The following is a 24,417-nucleotide window of genomic DNA, read 5'->3' as shown; positions in this document are numbered from 1 at the left end:
TGAATGACTGCGGCCAGTAGGTGTCATCAAACAAAAGGTGAAAGCATGGAAGGGCCAAAGTATTCTGGGAGTCGGACTGTTGGAGATGAAAGTGTCCGTGTTTCAGTGTCTTACCTCGGAGGCTCCTTGTCCACAGCCGCTGTCTGAAGGCCACAGACATCCGTCCTACGCAAAAGAAACAAAGACTCGATGATCACATGGTGTCATTTTAGCAGCACGCTTGCAGAAAAGGCTTTCATGTTATGAAGAAAGTCAGAATTATGAGAAGAAAATGTAGAAATAGGTTTTAAGAACAAGTGCAGAAATGGAAAAAAATGCAACTGTCCAAGAATAAAGTCAAAATATTTGGAGCAAATACGTAATAGCAAGAAGAATGTAGAAGGTAATATCACACAAGGAGGTAGAATAACAGCATTTTAGTAGCATAAAGCTGAAATATTAAATACTAAGGTTTTTCTTTTTCATAGAAAAAAACGTTTCATTTCAAAAAGTCTAAATATTATATAATAACTTGGAAAATGAGGTTAAGGGAAAAAGTCTGAATACTACATGAATATATAATACTACATTTACAAAGACTATTTAAAAAGAATGGTGAAATATTTCTTCACACTTGGTGTGGTTACAACGTGTAGACGTCGTGGTCCGGTGGTCTGGGTACTGACCTGCTGCAGGGCGTGGTGGTGCCGGGTGGCCTGACTCTGCCTGCTGATGAAGGTGGAGAGCTTGTAGTGGTTGAGGAGGCAGACGATGACGACCACCATCACCGTCATTACCACGATGATCACCACAATCTGAACAAACTCCACTTCAGCTGCACAAACACACACCAGGAGAGAGAGGGGAGATTATATAATACAGTGGTAAAATAAAATAAAATAAAATATATACAATATATAAAATTCTGTAAATCCTATAAAACTTCATTTCACTTCTCAAGTCACTGTGCTGTGTTGAATACAGTAATTCTTAGAAGAAAGCTATACATATAAAAAAATAGATAAATGACATGTATATACACGTATACAGTGTACAGTGGTAAAATAAATAAAATAAAAATAAAATATTTTATAATATTATATAACATATAATATTCAATATTATAATATAATATAAATTATAATATTATATTATATTATTTCTATATTATATAATAATATTATATATATTATATAATAATATGATATATATTTCCTTAATAATATATAATATATATAATATATTATGATATAAATTATGATATTAACTTAACTAGAACTGTACTTGTGGTCTTCCATTTCCTCACTATGTTCCTCAGAGTGGAACCTGACAGCTGAAATCCCTGAACTATCCTTTCCCTAGACCAGGGGTCAGCAACCCGCGGCTCCAGAGCCGCATGTGGCTCTCCAGCCTCTTTGTTGCGGCTCCCTTTGCAATGCTTGAATATTTTTTAGCACCCGTGTGGTGAAAATGCACGTCTTTGTTATGAGTTTACAAAAATCCAACTTTGTGTGAGACCATGAATGCATCCTGACTGAGTTCTGACTGGTGACTGAATGAGCAGACAGGATGCTATCCAGTTCTCTCTGACAGGTTAACATGAAGGGAAATGAGTAATACTTTGAGTTATTTGAGTTATTAATTATTATTAATGAGTTATTTGACGATTCTAATAAATAAATTAGAGAGCTCATTTAAAAACAAAAGTTTATCTCCAGTACTAGCAAGAGTACTCCAACTCGTCTTTTTTTTTCCCTCCAATGTTGTTTTAAACATACAACGTTTTGCGGCTCCAGGCTATTTTTCTTTAGTGGGCAAGTGGGTGAAATGGCTCTTTTCATAGTAAAGGTTGCCGACCCCTGCCCTAGACCATGATGTTGAACAATCTTTGCTTTTTTTTAACCTTTGCTTTTTTTTGCAACCTTAAACTGTATTATGGAAAGCAGGAAGTGAACAAATGTAACAGTTAGTGATTGTAAAAGTACCAGATGGAGGGGTAGGATTTAATAAGCTTTGCTTCTTCCTACTCCTTTTGGACGTGTAGAACTGTGAACTGATTATGGGATGCACTCAATTGTAATCTGATGCATGTTCAAATGAAATAAAACCATTACCATTACCATTACCATTACCATTACCATTACCATTGTCATACTGTAAAAGCTATCCATTGACACCGGTCGATTACACTAGGACCCTGTGGAACGCGGTGTTCCTACTGTGCTTTATGGACCATATTTCTGCAAAATAAATGAACATAGTCTTCCGGACACGTCACGGACTACATATTCCAGGGATTCGCTTCTGCAGCTGCGACCGACCGAGTTGTCCTCACAGAGGAGCTACCGGAAGAGGTGCTCCGTAAACACACGACACACACCGGTCTGACACACACCAAAAAAAAAAAGGTAACAAGGAGGGGGAAGAAAAAAAGCGGGAGTTAGAGCCAGACTAAAGCAGTGGAATGTGAAACATCGAACTCTTCCTTCAGTCATTCTTGCTATCATTCGCTCACTCCGCAACAAGACTGATGAACTGCAAGCTAACGTCAACCATATGTATGAATATCGGACAGCATCGATTTTCGCATTTACAGAGACGTACTTAAATAAAGGAGATAGCAATGACGGATTTGGCTTTCCTGTAAAGCTTGATCGAGACTCCTCACTCACTAAAAAACATCATGGGGCGGGGTCTGCATCCATGTTAATCCATACTATTGCAAATCTGTTGTGGTCAGGGAAAAGTTGTGCAACTCTGACATTGAACTGCTGGTCATCTCTGTTCGCCCATTCCACTTCCCACGGGAGTTTCCACACCTTATATTATTTGGGTTTATATCCACCCCAAAGCAAATGCTGCTGTTGCCTCTGAACATGTCAAGAACACGCTAAACAGGTTGGAATCGATCTCCCCAGATGCACCAACATTTTTGATGGGTGATTTTAACCTTTGATTGATTGATTGAACCCCTGAAGGGATTTCAACAATACATTGACTGCCCCACACGACTTGGCTAAACACTGGACAAATACTGCGGTTCGATTCCAAATGCTTACAAGGCGGTCTCCTTCATTTTTTCCCAGGGGAACCTCCGCTTAAAGAACATGGCAGCTGTGAAGTGCACGCCATCCAGGTTGACGCCGTGGCACCATGTCTCTACCGAATGACCTCAACTTATTTTTCACAAGGTTTGAAAGGGACAGAAGCTCCGAGCTAAAGTCCTTCATTTCCTCACTCCACCCTAGGAATTCAGCTGTTACCTTCAGCAAGGAGGAGGTGGTGAGAGCACTTTAGATGACAAAGCTCAACACTGCCAGTGGACCTGACAACATCTGTCCACGGACATGACAACATCTGTCCACGGACCTGACAACATCTGTCCACGGACCTGACAACATCTGTCCACGGACCTGACAACATCTGTCCACGGACCTGACAACATCTGTCCACGGACCCTCAAGCACTGTGCTGAGCAGCTGGGAGAGGTATTCCAGCAACTGTTCCAAACCTCCATGAACTGCAACGCTGTTTCCCAAAAGTGGAAACATTCCACAATCATCTCCATTCCTAAGAAGGGTTCCGTCAAGGGGCTGGATAGTTAAAAAGTCTGTTGCTAGCCTTTATGGACCCACTGCAGTTTGCATACACGACCGGCAGGGGAGTGGATGATGCCAGATTATTTATACTGGGGGCCATTCATGCACATCTGGAGACCCCTAATTCCATTTCCAGGCATGAGGAGCATAGGTATCTGGGCACTATAGCTAATGGCCTTCTGAGGTTTTCCTCCAAAACAGAGGAGATCCTCAAGAAGTGCCATCAGAGACAGTACATGTTGAGGAAGCTGAGTTCCTTTGGAGTGGACAAAAAAGTTTTGCTGAGCTTCTACCACGCTTTTATGGAGAACATATTAACCTTATTGATTCGTTTCATGGTTTTATTCACTGCATCTTCAGGACCAGACTAAGGACCGCTTATTCAGCATTTCAAGAGTTTGCTCCAAAATCATTGTCCATCCTGTTAGAGAGCTTTCTTTATATTGTGATCACCAAATAACCTGCACTGCTCACAGGATCCTAGAAGAACTAGATGCCCACGATGTAGAACACAAAGGAGGAGGGTTACCTTTGTCTCTACAGCAGTCCAGCTTCTGAACTTGGACCCCTCCCTGTCCAGATTTTGCACCACTCCATTTGGATTGTTTTATTTGTTCTTTAATATTTAATTATAATTTATTCTTCTAGGTATGTGTTCAGTAGTGTCTGCCGTTTTACTTGTCCTTGTCTTGCTTTTTACATTTTCATTCCATACGCTGCTCTTTATGTCCTTTAAATTGGCCCTCGGGGATAAATAAAGTTTTGAGTTGAATTGAATTGATTAATACAGGTATAAATACTGTGTTGTATTTAATATGTATAATAATGAAAATATTTGCTTTTTTTAAAAATGCATTTGCATGCAAACTATATTGTATCCAATATGGTTTTACCATTATTTTATTTGAATTGTTTATTTTAAATAATTTTATGTAAAAAATTATGAATGAAATTAAACTTTGGGTATACTTAACTTGGGGTATATTTTATGTATATTATATTTTCACTTCCAGACTTTAGGGACACTCTGTGCTTGGGTCAATGTGGCAATACAATTATTCATACTGCATACATGTAGAATATATTCTAATATATTGATTAAATTAAATTACATTATTAAATATATATATATATATATAATAATGGATACATAAGATTTATATATAATTGATATTAATTATAACAGAGATAAATCCATCCTAAAATGCTTTCATGATGATAATAATGGACATAAAATAATAACATGATATATATAATACTTCCATTATCATGTCATCATTGAAAATCAGCCTGCTGGTTAGAAGCCGAACTGACCAGCAGGGGGCGGCCTAAGTCAAACGCCATCACTAAATGTATGGAGTGCATCTCCTTACTTCCAGCTGCCAAACAAGTTCTTCCTCTTGTCTGTGTTCAGCGGGACGCTGGTGTTGTGTCAGGACACGACCTTGTCTGACCTCTGACAGATGTCATGCGGTCGTGATGTGTCGCTAGAGAGCGAGAGTCAACAGTCGCCATGGATACAATTTCAACATTTCAGCTTTTTTGCTTGACATTTTTGCAGTTTGTTGGTTCCAGAGCAAATGTGGTACACTGTAAAAAAAATAATTAGCTTTTTGCTCCGTCAACTTATTTTTGTGCATCAGGTCAACTGAATTTTGACAAAAAGTTGAGACAACTAGAAATGTTAGTAGAAATCACAAATATCACCCCACAGATGGTAAGAAACAGTCTGTTATATTGTTCTTAAGTTAATGTTTTAAAAACATGTTTTAAAGACAAAACATTAAAGTTTTAATGTTTTCAAAATAAATTGTTCCAGACATTTTTTGACTTCAATACAAATTTCTGTTTGGTAGCCTATTGTTTTGTAAAAAAATAGTTGAATTAACGTGGCGTTTCTCGTTGTTATGATTTGTGTCAGATTTCAACCCCGACTACTGCATTTAAGAGGCTGATAAATTCTGTAAAAAATTCCAAGTTGACTCAACTTAAAAAATTTGTAACCTCGCTGCCTTAAAATTTTGTTTAAATCTAGCAAATTATTTCATATAATTTCAACACGCAACTAAGTTTCTTCAACTTATAAGACCAAGTTGACGTGACTTATTGATTTTTTTGTGGGAACTTCATTTTTTAGGTCAAATAACCAAATATTTTGGTTGTATCAACAATGTAAATCAAGTCATCTCAACTCATTTTCAAATCAGGTTAACAAATATATCAATTAATTTCAATTTAATTGTGAGATGACCTCACAGCTAGGAGCCCAGGGTTCAATTCCACCCTCGGCCATCTCTGTGTGGAGATGTGTGCATGTGTGGGTTTTCTCCGGGTACTCCGGTTTCCTCCCACATTCCAAAAACATGCTAGGTTAATTAGCGACTCCAAATTGTCCATAGGTATGAATGTGAGTGTGAATGGTTGTTTGTCTATATGTGCCCTGTGATTGGCTGGCCACCAGTCCAGGGTGTACCCCGCCTCTCGCCCGAAGACAGCTGGGATAGGCTCCAGCACCCCCCGCGACCCTCGTGAGGAAAAGCGGTAGAAAATGAATGAATGAAATGAAAAATCAAAAGTGAGTTGAGATTACTTGAGTTCTATTGTTGATACAACAAAAATATTTATTTGACCTAATAAAGAAAGTTCCCAAAACAAAGCAATGAGTCACGTGATCTTGATCTTTTAAGTTGGAAAAACTTGTGAGAAACTTGTGAGTTGAAATTACCTGAAATAATTTGCTAGATTTAATCAAAATTTTAAGGCAGCAAGGTTACAAGTTGAGCCAACTTGGATTTTTTTACAGTGTAGTTATAGCATAGACAGCCTATTAACAACCTTCTCTGTACACTTTTTAACATGGTTAGAACCCTCTGGACATGAAATAACACACCTATAATAAGCTTATTATAGAAGACATAACAGACCGGCAGGTTAGCATCGGCTCTTGTCTCATCATCCTCGCATCACTGACGAGTGACCAGTGTAGATCCACACGCAAAGAAGCAGAAGACTACCAAATGAAAACGACAACATTTAATTAGTAATGGCCGCCACACATGGGAGCCGACATCGCCTCTACAGCGCGATTAACGCGTGTCACCGTGCAGCCGAGTGACATGCCAAATTGATGTGGGTGAAAGTTTGTGCTCGTGCGTCTCATGTGACGCCATCCGAGAAAGTTGAAAAATGTTCAACTTTTCATGGACCAATGAGAAGACAGGATACTAATCATTACTCTATACTTGCGTGTCATTGCGAATTATTTGACATTTCTAAAAAAGAATATTGCCATATAAAGAAAAAAGCATGGGCAAACATATCTGGCATGTTTGCTTTCATTCTGATTGACATCTATTTAAGTTTAGCAAGATCCGGTACTGACCAGAGTCCTCCATCAACAGCCTCTCTTCCTCCTCTGAATTACTTTAACCGCCCTCCACATCTGATAGCCAACCAAACCGAGGACGACTGGGACAATTCTGTCTGGATGTGAACGCATCGCTGAATGCGGTGCAGATACTCACAATCTGTCGTTGCCTCCTGTGTGCATGTTTTGCTACACATCGGGTGAAGAGTTTCGCCAATCGGCTTCATTTGTGGCGCCCGTAAGACTGTCGACATAAGGACCTGCCTCTGTGATGTACTTTTACGTGTTGTCATAAACGAGCAGTGTTGTTTGCTTTGCTGGCTAACTTGCACACTGAACATGTTGCATCGAACCTAACGCCTCCACATCTTGACTCTTCCCCTAAAAAATATTTAAAATATATACGTTTAGCATTTGGCTCAGGAGTCTAAGTTGTGATACTATAGTCCAGCATTTTCAAATAAAAAGAAGTGACTGCATTGGGTGGAAAATGATCCTACATAGGCTATTTTCATATGTTTTTCATTTTATAAACACATGATGTGTTAATAAAAAGCTTGGCACATACAAAATGGATGGATGGACGAATGGATGGACGGATGGATGGATACACAGATATTCAGACATGAACTTATCAATGGATGAGCCAACGGAAATCCTGCATTGACGTATGAAGTGAAATGGGATGCTCTCTATATCTGCATATATTTTTATTTCTGTGAGGAGGTTGCGTTAGAAACGAGTTTCGGACCCCAGGGTGCAGAGGACACCGTGGTAGGTGCTGTTAGAGTCTTTTAATGCTCAGTCTTGACAACAAGGGGGAAACCAAGGACAACGGCATACTAAAGTAAACAAAAGACGCCGTGGGTGTAAGTATGGAAAAGTAAATACCAAAAGAGGACTAGCGGAGCTACAGGGCGTGCAGCAGGGGTAATCCACGCCGGCTGGATGGCACTTGGTTCTTACATGATCACAGCATGGATATCAAACCATAAAACATTGTAGATGTGTTATAATACAGAGAAATGGGAAAGAAATGTGGTTTTATTTCATTTCAACATGCATCAGACGACATTTCGTTGGCAATTTCACTACTGTGTTTTTGTGCAATGACAATAAAGGGAGTCTATGTCTATGTCTATTACAATTGAATGCATCCCATAATCAGTTCCCAGTTCCACATGTCCAAAAGGAGTAGGAAGAAGCAAAGCTTATTAAATCCTACCCCTCCATCTGGTACTTTTACAATCACTAACTGTTACATTTGTTCACGTCCTGCTTTCCATAATACAGTTTAAGGGTTTTTTTGTTTGCTTTTTTAATAATGATGAATGAATAATGATATGAGCATCCAATGCCATAATGTGTACCATAGTGCGTGTCAATATAGTGATATATATAGCACATCATGACTGGTTCAAGACTCTTCATCCTTGTATTTAGCAAACATCAACTGCTTGTATTGTTTCTTGAATTGGCTCATCGTTGTGCATTGTTTGAGGTCCTTACTCAATCCATTCCATAGTTTGATTCCACATACTGAAATGCTATGGCTAGCATAACGTAGTCCTAGCATAGAAGTGTTTCAAATGTACTTCTTCCCTGAGATCATATTTCTCCTCTCTTGTAGAGAAGTATTGGATGACATTTTTAAATAAATTGTTATTTTTAGCCTTATGCATTATTTTAGCTGTTTGAAGATGAACTATATCAGCAAGTTGAAGTATTTGTGATTTTAGAAATAAGGAGTTAGTATGTTCTCTGTAGGCGGCATTGTGAATTATCCTTACTGACCTTTTTTGCAGTACATTTAGCGAGTGAAGATTGCTTTTATAGTTATTATCCCATATTTCCACACAATAAGTAAGATATGGTAGAACCAGAGAGCAATAAAGAGTGTGGAGTGATTTCTGATTGAGAACAAATTTTGCTTTGTTCAATACTGAAATATTTCTGGCCACCTTATGTTGTATATTTGTAATATGAGGTTTCCAGCTCATATTTTCATCTATTGTGATCCCAAGAAATGTATTTCCGTTCATCCCTTCAATGTCCACATCGTCTATTTGTATTTGCTGGTGTCGTTTCTGCTGTTACCAAACAGCATGATTTTAGTTTTATTTAGGTTCAAGGACAATCTATTATCATCAAATATGTGTTCATGTTTCAGGTAAGGATTATGATGGGCAAAAAAGTGCAGTTCCCTTTCAAAGAGCGGTAATACGTGCATCAAAACAACAATGTTCTCCTTGACAGCGTGCCACTAAAGTGTAGAGTTATATTGTTTGACAAAGTCCCAGCTTAGCATAGTGTAAGAAAAACACCGTTTCTTTGCGCCTTTCAGTCTCTTCATCCTGCAGAGAGGGAGAAGGTTGCGCTGAGTCTGAGTGGGAGGGGCCAGGCACGGAGACATGGAGAAAAATGAAGTTCTATTTGGGCTTCATATATATTTTCACCGCTGCTGATTCATCTGTGTTATGTCATAATCATAATCATCACATCTTAGAATGCGTCTTCTAAGTGCATTACATTTGTATTTGACTTCACGTAGCCATTTTTAGGATTGAAAAAGCTTTATTTCTTATGACGTTAAATCTCCTACCGGCCCATGCCTAGTGAGCAAGGAAGCAGGAGGAGGGGTTGAGAACAAAGGAAGGGTGAGGAGGATGAGAGCGACACTGAAGAACACAGCGTCCATAAAGCAGCAGCAGTGGGATGTTATTGCAAGACTAATCCACACCTTGTCCAAACACCAGCCTGCTGTCTGCTGCAAGCCCCCCCCCCACTGCCATCAAGTTAGAATACTCGTACTTGTCTGGCTTACCTGCAGAGTACGTCATACCCAAGATCCAAAGGTGGTTCCCAAACTGAAATTATTTTCGTCCATCCATTTTCTATACTGCTTCTCCTCACAAGTGACGTGTCTATGCTGGAGCCTATCCCAGCTGTCTTTGGGCGAGAGGCGGGGTACACCCTGTACACCTACACACCCACCAATGGCAGAGTACATATAGACAAACAACCATTCACACTCGCATTCATACCTATGGACAATTTGGAGTCACCAATTATGTGAGAGGAAGCCGGGGTACCCGGAGAAAACCCACACATGCACGGGGAGAACATGCAAACTCCACACTCCCCACCATTTATGAGCCTTGTGATGTCATAACAAATTAGAGAAGTGAATTTACTTCCATCACAAACTGATCATTTTTCTCATTTAAGATAAAACCTTTTGAGATAGTAATATCAAAACTGAAGATTTTCTTGCAAAACAGGTGCGTAAAGGGTTAATAATAAAACGTGTTCATGGTAGCCCCGCACCCCCCAGTTTGAAAACCACTGGCCTAAACAATCCAAAATTGTCTGTAACCTCGGTTAGCATATGCCCTGGTTAGCATGTTTTTGGTTCACATTGAAAAATATGGGCTGCATGGCCGAGTGGGTAGCGCACAGGCCACAAGGCTCGCAGATCGAAGTTTGATTCCACCCTGGGAGTTTGCATGTTCTCCCCGTGCATGCATGGGTTTTTTCCGGAGACTCTGTTTTCCTCCCACATTCCAAAAACATGCTAGGTTAATTGGTGACTCCAAATTGTCCATAGGTATGAATGTGAGTGTGAATGGTTGTTTGTCTATATGTAATCTGCCATTGGTGGCGACCAGTCCACCAGTGACAGCTGGGATAGGCTCCAGCACATCCACAACCCTCGTGAGGATAAGTGGTAGAAAATGAATGAATGAATGAATGAATTAAAAAAAGGTGCATTTTCTGGTTAGCATACAATATAGCATTGGTGTAATTGCTATGTGTGAAACCACCTGTGTCATTAACTCATTCAATCCCAGCCATTTTTCTATTTTGATGATTTTGACAGATTTTTCAAGGAACATGTGAAACCATTTTTTGGTTGATGGTTCGATCCTCTGTCAGTGAATAGAGCATTTGAGCTTTCCCACGGTATTTCTACGGGTACTGCTTCATCTGGTTGACTACTAGGATAACGCTGCCTGGAGGGGGTTAGTCATTGCGGTGAAATACTGAACTCCTGATGGCAACATGAAATATTTTGTATGACTAATGAGGGCATCCTCGCCCACTTTGGGCCTGAAAGCGTAACGAGGCTAACAGCTATCTTTAGAGGAAGCACACTTTTTGCTCTCTGAACAAGGCATATCATCTGAGCTTTTGGTTGATGAAAATACCGTGCTTTGTCCCGTCTCTCCACCTGACCCATCCAGGATTTAGCTCACGTATGTTCACAGTATATTCATTTATCACTATCCCTGGTCCACACAGTAAACTTAGAGCACACAAACAGTACACAAGACACACACGTGGCCATCAAACATGAAAAAACGCATCCTGTTTCCTGCTACCATGGCAGAAAATAACTGTGTTTCACCCAACATGTTACCAGACCGGTGATTACTGTGAAATGCAGTATTGTAGCACAGTCATCTCTTGCTATGAATTTCTGTTCTTCAAAAATATGCTGTTGCGAGCCTATTATTAGTCCAAAAATACACATATTTCAGCAAATTTTAGGTATGTTCTGCCTAAATGACGCATTTTCATACATAAAAAAGTCTAAATGAAGTACAACACAAGTATAAGGCATTCAGAAGACACACACTAAGAGGTTGTGATGATACATAGTACGGTACGCTACACTGGTGTCAGTAATGTCACTGTAATTTTGGATGTGATAGCTGAAAAAACAGGCTTTTATTGCAGCTTTGAATGACCCCCCACAATAACCCCTAACACGGCCGTAACCCACACCAAGATGAAACTCAACCCTGACGTTCAAACATCAAAGGCAATTATGCTCATATTATGTCTACTATATTAGCTAATGGAAGTGTAACGGTGACTATAGGGGTGTTATTTCATGTTTAGAATGCTCTAATGGTAAAAAAATAGGAGGTTGTAAACAGGTTTTCTGAGCTGTAACTACGAAAATATTAAATTTATAAATAAGGAATCTTACTAGATTTGAAACCAACTAACCAGGGGATTAATCTACATCCCAAAACGCTGTATTATTCTCTCTCTAGACTCTTACAAATGTACCATATTTTTCACACTAAAAGCCTTTAATTTTCTCAAAAACAGACCTGTGTGATTTTGGAGCTCCGCTGGATTGACTGTTGGACCATTTCCCGATGTTTTCACTACATTACAGCTAGTCCGCATTTACTGGTTCCATACCCAAAGCAGGAAAAATAGGATTCCTGATTTGTAAATAGATTTTTTTGCAGTGACAGCATAGAAAACATGTTTACGACCTTCTAAATATGCTTTTTAATATTATTAAGGCCCTCTACAGTAGACATGGAATAACACCCATAGTCCCTTTTACATTCCTGTTACCCAGCATAGCAGACATACAGGAAATATGAATACATGCATTAGCATTGGAAGAGTTATCTGGACAGCACACTTCCTGTAGTGGCTTTTATCTCGTCAATGTAACAGTACGGACACCTAGTGGCCGGTGTACAATACCACATCATTATATCATCTTTCAATGCATCTTCCGAATGCCTTATATTTGTATTTTATTTCATTTAGCCATTTTTAGGATTGAAAAGGCTTCATTGAGAAATACGTAATATATAAATATACGTAAAATATAATTAATAATGCATATTTTAAACTCATAATAGGCCTTAGGCAATCATTAAATGGTCATAAACCGCAAGCTTAGCAGCTAGCATGGCTTACTTAGCGGTTCCTTGTCCTCCTCCTGATACTAATAAGAAATGTTTATTTGCCGCCATGCAGGCGAGGATTAGTAACTTATAGGCGCTGCTCTGCACTCTGCACACCTTGAATAGAACTAGCTGGCTAGCTAAAGTGCAATCCATTGCATTTTGCAAGGATACCATCTGGATCGGATTTCTCTGAAGGTGGTATCTGCAATTTCGAGAATTACTGGATCGGATCGGCCCCATCCCTAGTCTGCAGGTTCTTGGTGCTCAACCTAAATTCAGTCCTTCTCAAACAAGCTGGGCTATAAAACATGCCCAAAGTGAAGCGCAGCAAAAATAAAGATGCTTTTTTTTTTGCTTAAACTCAATTCTCCCGAGAGCGCCGGCTGAGCGAGAGGCCTGCTGAGTTCACAGCCTGCTGCCCCCCCACACACACTCGTACACACCACCCTATCTGCAGTCACCATGGTAACACTTCAGCATGGCGCCATGATCAACAAGGCCTGGAGCTGTCGGGCCGCCGTGGCAGCGACCTAGCTGGCACAGACACTCGCACGGTGGCACAGAAAAATACAAAACAGGACGAGAGCTAAAGTGAAAAGCAGCCACGCTTAAAAGACAGGAGAGAGTTACAGAGAGTGAGGGACTGACAGGAAGAGGAAATGAGAGTGTTAAAAGAGGAAGATGGAATATGAAAGAGGAGAGGGAGGTGTCAGACATGTGAACGCAACTGAGGACATGAAGACTCAGCTCAGGCAAATCAGATTGCCGTAGAGCTTTGCTTGATGAGAGGAACGCATTGCTAATCACCATGACAGACCGCGAGCATGGGCAAACTACATCCTATGGTCCATATACGGCCCAAGTTTCTTTCTTCCATCCATCCATCCATCTATAAATCCATCCATCCATCCCCTTACGATTGTCTGAGGTCGGTCTTTGGGGCAGCGGCCTAAGCAGGGAAACAGACTTCCCTCTTCCCAGCTACTTCATCCAGCTGCTCCTGGCGGATCCTGAGGCCTCCTACTGGTCAGATGTGCCCTGAACGCTTCACCAGGGAGGGGTCATGGAGGCCACCTCATCTGGCTCTTCTCAGTGCGACTCTGCATTTCTAAGGGATGACAGTGCTTGCCACCTCATCTCCAAGGGAGAGTCCAGCCACCGTACGGAGGAAAGTCATCTTCCCCACGTGTACCCACGATTTTGCTCGTTTGGTCACTACCCAAAGGTCGGCGGGTCGGACCATACATTGAAAATTCAGAGTTTTGCCTTCCAGCTCAGCTCCTTCACCTCGACGAGCCGATGCAGAGTCCGCATCACGGCAGACGCCACACCAATCTGTCCGTCCATCTGGTGTTCCATTCTTCCCTGACACGTGAACCAGATCCTGCCCCCCTCCGCATGGGGCAGGATCTCATCCCCGACCCAGAGTTGGCACTCTACCCTTTCCCGGGAAAGAACCATGGACTTGGCCCAACTCTTCTAAATAACTCTTCTAAAATTTATTGAAACCAACGCCAACCACCTGAGAAAAAAGTATTTGATAAAAAGCAGGGTGGGGGGGTTGTGATTGTGACGATGAACTACGGAGAAGCAAGGTCTATATGGCAAAGTTCATTTCCATGTGTTTTTCTTTGATTGCGGACATTAGCCACGTATACATGGACCCAAATATTCCAATTGCATTCTGTGTATTTGTTCAAACGGAAAGAATGTAACCTTTGTATACACCTCATTCTGAAAGAAAAGTGCCAATCCCAATGAACATATAATCGGATTCACAGGGGTGGAATATTCCTTTCCCCAAACCCATTGAGGTATCTTGAGGTACCCACTCATACGGAAAGTTGTCAGGGTGCGTTCTTCTTCATCGTGCTCTTCTTCTGTTGTTTATTGGCGGTTGCCAAGCAGATTTTGGTGTGCATCACCGCCATTTGTGAAACAGAATCTAAACCTTCTATACTTTATTCACAAGTCCAGTTTTGTTTTAATAAGAAAATATATAAAACATGTCCTGGGTTTAATTACAAAATATTAGTAAATAAATATTAAGCGCATGCTCAGATATGACGTAACACGCAGCTCGAAACGTTCTTCAGTTTTAAAAATGGAGACGAGCAATCAGAACTGGACTGCTGCGGAAAGTTTGTTTTGATTCAAATTAATTTCAAGACTGGACGGACAAAAAACTCCCAATATGGAGTTATTCCAACAAGTGAAAGAAAAACTTGGGGAAGTCGGTATCACGTGATGATGATGTTTACGTTTTATTGCGTATGGCCCATTGACTATTCTGTTTGATTATGTATGCAGTGCATGTAGACAAGAGATTGGAATATTCCTTTCCATAGATACCACTGTTTTCGGAAAGGTCATTCAGAAACATTCCATTCAGAAAGACAAAAAAAACTCCTCATGTAAACAAGGCTATTGATACACAGCTTATTTAAGGAGGGAGAAGATCAGTAGGAAGTACTCTTTCCCCCCAAAAAAATACTGGCCCAAAGTTGATATAATGTTTGATGTTCATGTTTTAAAGTTCATATTCTTGTACATTTTGGGTCAATTTCAATAACCCTAACCCTCTTTTTTCCCCATCTGCTTCTGTCATGAGAATACCTTTCTTATCCTTAGCTTTTCTAGAATGCCATCAAAGAAGTAGTCAATGATCAATATAAGAGCAATGTAGGGATGGTGGTCGAGTGGTAAGGAGATCTGGGTCTCCGTGTGGGCATCTCTGTGTGGAATTTTTATGTTCTTCCTGTGTGTGCTTGGGTTTTTTCTGGGTACTAGGATGCTAGGTTGTCAAGAAACAAGAAGAGTCTCCATTAGGGATCAACCGATGTGTTTTTTTTCAGGCTGATGCCGATACCGATTTTTTGCATCACCCTTGGCCGATTTTGCTTGGGGCCGATATTTGTGGCTTTTGCTCCCTCAATTTACATGAAAAAATGACAATGATAACAAATATTACAGGTCTCAAGTTTAAACAAATATTTATTGAAATGTAAACACTGAACACAAAAATAATTCAGCTTTCTTACGACATTATCAACTTTAAAAGGAATAAATATTCAACCATGTGCAAAACATTTCTGTCGTAGTTTAAGTTTTATCTAGCATCGATGTGATGACTGCTCCTCCGCAGTGAGACACACCCCCCCTCCCACGCCTCCACACACACAAACACAGTGACGATTTAGTACGATATATAAAACACTTTTCTCACCATAAAGTTCGTGTTGTGCATGCTAAAGACCTCTGATAGCAGACACGGCCGCTCCGATTCGTTCTGTGTGTGCGTGTGCATGCATGTTCGGAGAGAGCACACACACATAACACGACACGCATTTATCCTCAGCCCGGCGTTGTCTGAATGAAACTCCAACAAACACCATGGGACTGAATTGCCAACATTTCCATTAAAGCGGTGTTGGTAACAGCTGTACATATTAGCCTCCAACTACATCAACATCTCCCTAATTCCAACGGTAGGCACTTTTAAATATGAATCATCCAGCAGCATTCCTGGTTTTCAGACCCACAAACTTGAAAACGTACCCTTGTTGTGATTCACCACTCTTGCAGTGGGGGAGGGGCACCGCTACTGCGCGTGTTTCAGGGTCCTCCGGCAACACAAAGCTGCTTGTCAAGAAACAAGAAGAGTCTCCATTAGGGATCGACCAATATGTTTTTTTTCAGGCCGATGCCGATACCGATTTTTTGCATCACCCTTAGCCGATGGCCGATTTTGCTTGGGCCGATATTTGTGGCTTTTGCTCCCTCAATTTACATGAAAAAATGACAATGATAACAAATATTACAGGTATCAAGTTAAAACAAATATTTATTGAAATGTAAACACTGAACACAATTCAGCGTGTTCAAAAAGAATTCAGCGTTCATAATTCCTATTTCAAAGCAGACGGCAATATTTCAACTAAGTTTAACTGTTAGAGGTTCAGCGGATACCTGTCTGTAAATCATGCGGCGGAAAAATACATCGGCGAACCCACCCGCGTATCGGCCGATACCGATTCAAGTAAAGAACGCAAATATATGTATCGGTCGATGTTTAGTGTCCATTCCACCTTTGCAGATCACCTCTAGGACCGACAACCGAGACACACGTACACTACAGCTTTCACTGAAGTAGTCTGACATCATGAAGTCCCAGTGCTGAGCTGGCGAAATATCCTCATCATCTTCACCATTTGCATAAATAGAACATGAGCAGAGGTGAATAAATGAGGATATTACAATATTACTGTCATCAATACTCCAGGGTTGTAATAAGCAGTAGAAAGTAAAAGTAGGGGGGTTGGGGGTTGTGTATTCATCTTGTCAGTGAGGTGACGCTTGGCTCCTGCAGAGCAGACAAACACTCCTGCACATGCACAGCCAGTCTCCCAGGTGTGTGTGTGTGTGTGTGTGTGTGTGTGTGCGTGTGTGTGTGTGTGGATTATCAGAACGAGACAGGCAGGATTGTGTCTAGACACCCCTCCCCCGTTGACTGAGCGACTGAACCAGACTGGAAGGGTCAGACTAATGTCAGGGTTAGAAAGAGTGTGTCTGTACATGTTGACCGGGTTCAACCTGGGTCAGTGTGTGTGTGCGTGTGTGTGTGTGTGTGTGCGTGTGTGTGCCTGGGCTTGACTTCATACATTTTGTATGTTCAACTCACAGTCCTTACTTACACATTCAACAATGTCTGACACGTTTGAAACATGGAGTCCAAGACTCCCAAAGAGCAGTGTGAAGGTTTGAAGACCTTTAAAACCAACGTTAACATTTGTGGGTATCTGGAACAGATTCATTGGATTTACATTATTTCTTATGGGAATTATTGATTTGGTTAGAATACGTCCAGATTTGTTGCTGCGTCATGAGGTTAACAAAGGCACCACTGTACTTGCTGGTTGCGATGTGCTAACCAGGGGTGCTAACCAGGGGTATCCCCAAATTGCAGCCCCACAGCCATTTGCAGCCCTGGGCTGTTTTTTCTTTGGCCGGCAGCATATCATACAACAAATATTAAATGAAAAAAACTGAAACATTTGCAATAATTTTATAAGAATAATGACAAGAAAAACAAAAGGGGAAAAGGTCTAATGACAGAAATATTAAATACGTTGTTTGTGTAGAGTTGTCATTTCTGGAAAACCATGTTGACAGAATAAAGTCAAAATATTATGGTACTAAAATCAGAGTGATAGAAAAAACAGAAATGGGCAAAACAGCTGCAATTTTATGAAAGTGAAAATATGTATTTAAAAAAAAACATGTTCAAACAAGAAAAGTTGCAATTTTACCAGAATAATGCTTGTAATATTATGAGGGGAAAATAACGTTATTTTAGTAGTATAACGTTGTTACATTAAAGAAAGATTTATTTTTTTTGGAAGCTGTAATATTATGAAAAACAAAATAATGAATAAAGAATCTCTTACTATTACAATAGGTTTATTATATTTATTCACTTCCTGTATTCCAGATGTGATTTTTTTTTTAAACCTATTGCGCTTTTTCCACTTTTCTGAGTTCAGTTTAGGATGACTCAAAACGCTTGGTTTCAAAAGGCATGGTAAGACTGCCCCTTTGTGATGTCACAGAGGGACTGACTTCCTTAAAGGGTTCGTTATTAGGCAGCACATTGGCCGTGTGACCAATTACAGCAGAGTGGGCATGCCCGGGGGCGGGCAGTGGGTGGAATAAATCAAAACAGATTGTTTTGACAGGAAGCACAAATCAATGGAAATACAACTGGAATAGGTGCAGATTCTGGAAAATCTAAAACGTTTTCTGTGCGGGTTATTGTGTGTAGCTGGTCTATAGGAGAACACAACTCAATACAAAGGGTCGAAAAATGAGCGTAATAGGTCCCCTTTAATACATAACGAAGTGTAAAGTGATGTAACCATATAGTGATATAACCATAATAAGTAATGATCATAAATACAACCATGAAAATGGTTGTATAATATAATAACAAAAATAAGACTATTCTTCCCTGTATTTAGCAAATATCAACTGCTTGTATTGTTTACTGCATTAGCTCATTCAAATTTATTTTTTTTTTTTAAAAGCAAAAATGCGGAAAAAAGTGCAGACCAAAGTTGATAATAATATAATATGCTTTTTCACCAAAACGACAAAGCTGAGATGAAATATTCTTAGTAGGGGTGCAGCATAAAACACCGATGGGAACATCCCTATCTACATGCGTTGCTTTAAAAAATATAAAAGTGGCAAAGTTGCATTCTTAGTAAGGTAGTACATGGTAGTATGCAGCGTTGTACTTCAAACACCAACAGTCGACTGCCAATGAGTGTTTTCCTCATCCACTCCCCAAGCAACAACACCGGCAGGACTTTGGACATTGTGTGCTTTTTCATGTCCTGTTAGCTGATATCCTTCCTACTGCTTTCAAAACAAGACAAGAACGCAAAAGGACATCCAATATGAAATATTATGTAACAATCATCCATTCCTAAACAATACTGCAAAGCAAATCTTGAGACATGCCGACAGTGTTCATGGACAAGTCAGGCATGTAGCTGCAAGAAGCCGCATGCATTCATTAATTAATTATCACTAAAGTGTCTCAGCTATAAATAGACACAAACACCTGGGCATGTTTTTCCAAAATTACAATAAATCAAGTTTTGACAAAATGCCTGGACACTGGTATCAAACAGTCATGCACCAAAACTTAATTTTTGTATTCGCAAAATCATATGTGCGTATTTAGTTATTCAGTGGCTGGCGCCGCAGCTACAATCGCCAAGCTAGACATAATTGGTATCCTAATGAAACAACACTGTTGACTAAAATACTACATTTCTCAATCTACACAGGTATCCTATCATTGTGGTTATCTATAGCACATGACTTACAGACAGAAAGTATTCTGTAACGAGCAGCATGCGGTTTATAAAACAATCAACATCAACAGCTGGGTACTCATGGTATGATGAACTGCAGCAACAACACAGCATAGCTATGAATGAGTCCTCAGGGGTGTGACCAATCACAGCAGAGTGGACGTGACTGGAGGCAGGCCATGGATGGAATAAATTAAAACAGGCCGTTTTGGAAATCCAAGGAAATCCAGCTCGAATAGGTGCAGATTCTGGAAGATCTATAAAGCTTTATGTAGGGGTTATCGTATATAGCTGCTTTATCGGGGTCCACAACTTAATAAGAGGGGCCTAAAAACAGAGCATAATAGGTCCGCTTTAAGCATTACTGGAACAGAAGCAGCAGTAGCGGCAGCTCCAACATGTAGCGTTGCCTTTCGCTCGTCGCCTGAAACATTGTGAGCAAGCTTGTGGTGAAGCTAGTCGCGAGCCAGGTAGTCGCGAGCCAGGTAGTCGCGAGCCAGTTAGTCGCAAGCCAGCTAGTCGCGAGCCAGCTTATAGCTAGACAGCTAATAGCTAGCCGGTGTGGTATGTCAACGTATCAATACATCAGTAATGTAGTTTGACTGGTGTAACAATTTTAATAATAATAACAATGCCGGCAGCACGGCGGTCAAGTGGTTAGCGCGCAGACCTCACAGCTAGGAGACCAGGGTTCAATTCCACCCTCGGCAATCTCTGTGTGGCGTTTGCATGTTCTCCCCGTGCATGCGTGGGTTTTCTCCGGGTACTCCGGTTTCCTCCCACATTCCAAAAACATGCTAGGTTAATTGGCGACTCCAAATTGTCCATAGGTATGAATGTGAGTGTGAATGGTTGTTTGTCTATATGTGCCCTCTGATTGGTTGGCGACCAGTCACGCCTCTCGACAAAGACAGCTGGGATAGGCTCCAGCACCCCCCGCGACCCTCATCAGGAAAAAGCGCTAGAAAATGTAACGGAATTTGGAGTTTTTGTAATATGGTCTTATAGCCACAATAAAAAAACATGCATTCTTAACTACGTCTTGATAGCTGTTGTTATATCGCAAGATGTGTGTCTCACATAAGGATCGTGGGTGATGGGCAAAATTCCAGGAAAGTGCACTTTTCATTTAAATGTTGGAGGAGTACACAGGAAACTCATAGAATATTGTCTAATAAAAAATTCAATATACTGTAGAAACCTCCTGAATATGAATATTTCCCCAGGGAGGCATCTGGGAGGTATCCTGACCAGATGCCTAAGCCACCTCATCTGGCTCCTCTCAATGCAGAGGAGCAGCGGTTCTACTCCGAGTTTGTCCCGGATGACAGTGCTTTTCACCTTATCTCTAAGGGACAGCCCAGCCACCCTACGGTGGAAACTCATTTCGGCCCCCGAGCTTTACCTTTTGGCTCACCACAACAGACACATCACTGTAGAAGCCGCACGTATCCCCCTGTCCATCTCACATTCCATCCTTTTTTGTTGACTGGAAAGGACGGACATGGTAGGAGATGTTCTATCAATACTAGAGTGTAGAACTATTTTGGTGACGAGATCAGAACAGCTTGCTGAAAGCTTCAACTTGAACTCCAATAGGCAGAAATACAGATTTTTTGACATAAACGTTGCCTCGCAACAATGCCAAACAAAAAGCAAAATGATACCAGCCCTGAAAATCCAGGTCCAAAATCAAAAATACTGGCTGTCGGATGAGAAGGATTTCACATTAGATGGTAGAGCTATGTCAGTATTACTAAAATATTGATATTTCTTCAAAAACAAACATCGTTCATATCGATATAGACTGGATTTGTGCTGTAACTGCGGAAAAGCTACGCCTTATTGCACCAGGACTGGCTGTGGCTGGGCTTCAGAGAGCCTACGACTCATAGCGGCTAGCACTGTGCTCCACAGTAGCTACACCTCCCACCAAGCACCATCTGCTGCAAACCCTGGACCGAGCAATGGCCACATTCAAGCTGACCAAAAACATTTGCATGCATGTTGGAAATCCTTTAAACCATTACCATCCTTCCATCACTCGTCAACAAGACCCCAAGGTACTTAAACTATGCCCACTTGGGGCAGGATCCTCTCCGACCCAAAGATGGAACACTACCCTCATCTAGGCGAGAACTACAGATTTGGACTCAGAAGTACTGATTGTCACTCTGACCTCTTTGTACAAACTGATGCAGAGAGCCGAAGATCACAGACCTCATCATCTGCAAAAGGCAGAAAAGCAGCCCAGTGGCCGGCCACCCAAATGGATCCCTTCAACACTCTAGAAATTTCTCTCCATAAAGGTTTTATTTTCTTTGGTACTGAAGAGCAACAAAGCCAATGCCTGGCAAGCAAGATTAGGCAAGAGCAAGAGACCCAGCCAGACAAGAGGGGCAGGACCAGACCAGAAGGGAAGGTTGAAGCCAGGGAAAGGGAGACATGAACAAACAGACGTAAGACACGGGGAGTCAATATCAGCAGGAAGGGGGCAAATAAAAAAGAAATGTTAGATAAAGTATGTTTGTCTGGCTCTTTTCTTCCGTCTTAGAACACGAGGCCATGGCCACAGGCTGAACTTGCTATGGTGCACAGCAAAAGCTGCAGGTGAATATGAAGACGCAAGCAGTCATGTATGATTTGATGGCGGTAAAGAAGTATTTGATCCCAAAAGCAGAATGTTTACACCTCCATGTTCGACAGCAAGGATGCTGATGGACTTCTATTTACCATTCCTCTGCCGAGTGAACCTGATGCATGTAAAGACCTCCAAGCTTTTTATGAGTCGTTCAGGTGTTTTCATGTCACATTGTGGGCTGCTCCCTCACCTTTCTCACAATCATCCTTACCCTGGCAGGTGAAATCCTGCATGGAGGTCTGTTCGTCTATCTGTCATGAGTTGCGGTGCACACACAACCTGTCCATGCATATACAGTACATCTACTCCGGTTCTTGCATAACAGTCAATCAATCAGGCGGCGCATCAAAGGTGACGCTGTGTTTCTGCCTGTCTCCTTTTACATCCATAACACTGACTTCTGGTGGTTCCAACTACGCCCCACTTGCACAACATCACAGCATTTTTTATTTTATTTTCTATACTAAATGGGCAGGTGCATGTTTATTGATTCGAGGACGTTGATATTTAGTTGTGGTTGCAGCAGAATAATGTGTTTATTTTATGTTATTTTGTTAACTGATGTTTTTATGGGATTTTTTTTTGGGGGGGGGGGTCAAAAATAGGTAAAAGTGATGTTTAATGTTCAATTGTCCATTCATTCTGTCATTTGGACTTGTTTTTGCATCATTTTCTGCACGTAAAAATGTAATGATTGTGGATCAAATGTGTTTTGTGTTAACATTTCGGGTCTCTGGAAAACAGATTAATTGGATTTACATTATTTTCTATGCGATATTTTGCTTTGGTTAGAGTCCATTTTGGTTTCAGTCGGACTTCTGGAATAGATTAATGATTAATGATATGATAACCGAGGCACCACTGTACTTGCGTGCTGGTAGAGAAGCAAATACTTATTTCACATTGTTCTGCATTCCTTTTTGCAATTTATCTCTCACCGTTTAAAATCCAACAGAAACACAACAAAAAATGTGACGACACGGCAAACCACGAAAAGAAATTGTAAACCATCCTCCTTCATAGCACAGGTTCTGTCTCCTTCGTAATCAAAACCCCCACTCTGCTTTGTAGCACAGCCTTGTCTTCTTGGAGCTGCTGTGGCGCAGTCTTTTAGATTGCCGTAAAGATTTGGATTCAGGCATAGGCCTGTCACAATATCAAATTTTGCTGGTTGATAATTGTGCTTCAAAATATTGTTGATAGTCGATGTTATTGCAACATTTTTTGGGGACATTTTTTTTCATTCATTTTAGTCATGAGAGTTCATTCATTTTCTACCGCTTATCCTCACGAGGGTCGCGGGGCTGCTGGAGCCTATCCCAGCTGTCTGGCGGGGTACACCCTGGACAGGTCGCCAGCCAATCACAGGGCACATATAAACAAACAACCATTCACACTCACATTCATACCTATGGACAATTTGGAGTCGTTAATTAACCTAGCATGTTTTTGGAATGTGGGAGGAAACCGGAGTACCCGGAGAAAACCCATACATGCACGGGGAGAACATGCAAACTCCACACAGAGATGGCCGAGGGTGGAATTGAACCCTGGTCTCCTAGCTGTGAGGTCTGCGCGCTAACCACTTGACCACCATGCAGCCCCGTCATGAGAGTTGTCATTCACATTTAGAGTGAGCCCACGGTCTCTGGGAGAGAGCGGACACGCAAACACTCATACGTACATGCATATCAATTTAGCGAGGACGTCATAATTGTCCACCTGTTTATCCATTATCGTGGCAGGCCTATCCTTGCATTACTACAGTATGTGGTTAAGTGATCATGAAATTAATCAATACAGCCATTTTTTCTCCTGCCATGTTTCTATTGTTACAGACTTCTGTGCCTTTCTCACACTCTACACTGCTCCCTTCCGCCCACACCTCCATCTTTCTTCATCTGCTGTCTGATACAGTATGCGCTAGCATCACTGAGGGAGTTCAACTCAAGGTGAAGAGTGTAGCATGAAAAGAAGCAAGTGACTTGGCTGTGCTAAACTGCGGTCCAACACACACAGAATGGAGTCTGAGACGTACACAACACAAGCAAGACTGTGCATTCCCACACACGCACATATTTTTTCAGCAATTCAATTTGTGAAGATTAGGTGATGGTGATGGCTTGTGAGACAAGTCACGCTTGATGGTAAGTATAGGCCTGTCTAAGCTTATCTGCTTATCCTGCTCAAAGTTATTCTTCATAGATGATCTTTTTTTTCGCGATTA

General features: G+C 41.0%; 1 protein-coding gene across 1 annotated transcript in view; it reads right to left on the bottom strand.

Moving 5' to 3' along the window:
* LOC131105253 (low-density lipoprotein receptor class A domain-containing protein 4-like) overlaps positions 1 to 24,417 on the bottom strand; it is a 45,847-nt gene that overhangs the window by 8,521 nt on the left and 12,909 nt on the right. The window contains exons 2-3 of the mRNA XM_058053183.1: positions 666 to 814; positions 115 to 165 (exon numbers count right to left, since the gene is read on the bottom strand). Coding sequence (XP_057909166.1) covers positions 115 to 165; positions 666 to 814 — 200 coding nt within the window. The remainder of the gene's footprint in view (positions 1 to 114; positions 166 to 665; positions 815 to 24,417) is intronic.

This window comes from Doryrhamphus excisus, chromosome 17 (assembly GCF_030265055.1).
Source record: "Doryrhamphus excisus isolate RoL2022-K1 chromosome 17, RoL_Dexc_1.0, whole genome shotgun sequence".
Lineage (NCBI taxonomy): Eukaryota > Metazoa > Chordata > Actinopteri > Syngnathiformes > Syngnathidae > Doryrhamphus > Doryrhamphus excisus.
The sequence above is the reverse complement of the archived record's forward strand: the minus strand, read 5'-3'. Positions and strand labels throughout refer to the sequence as shown.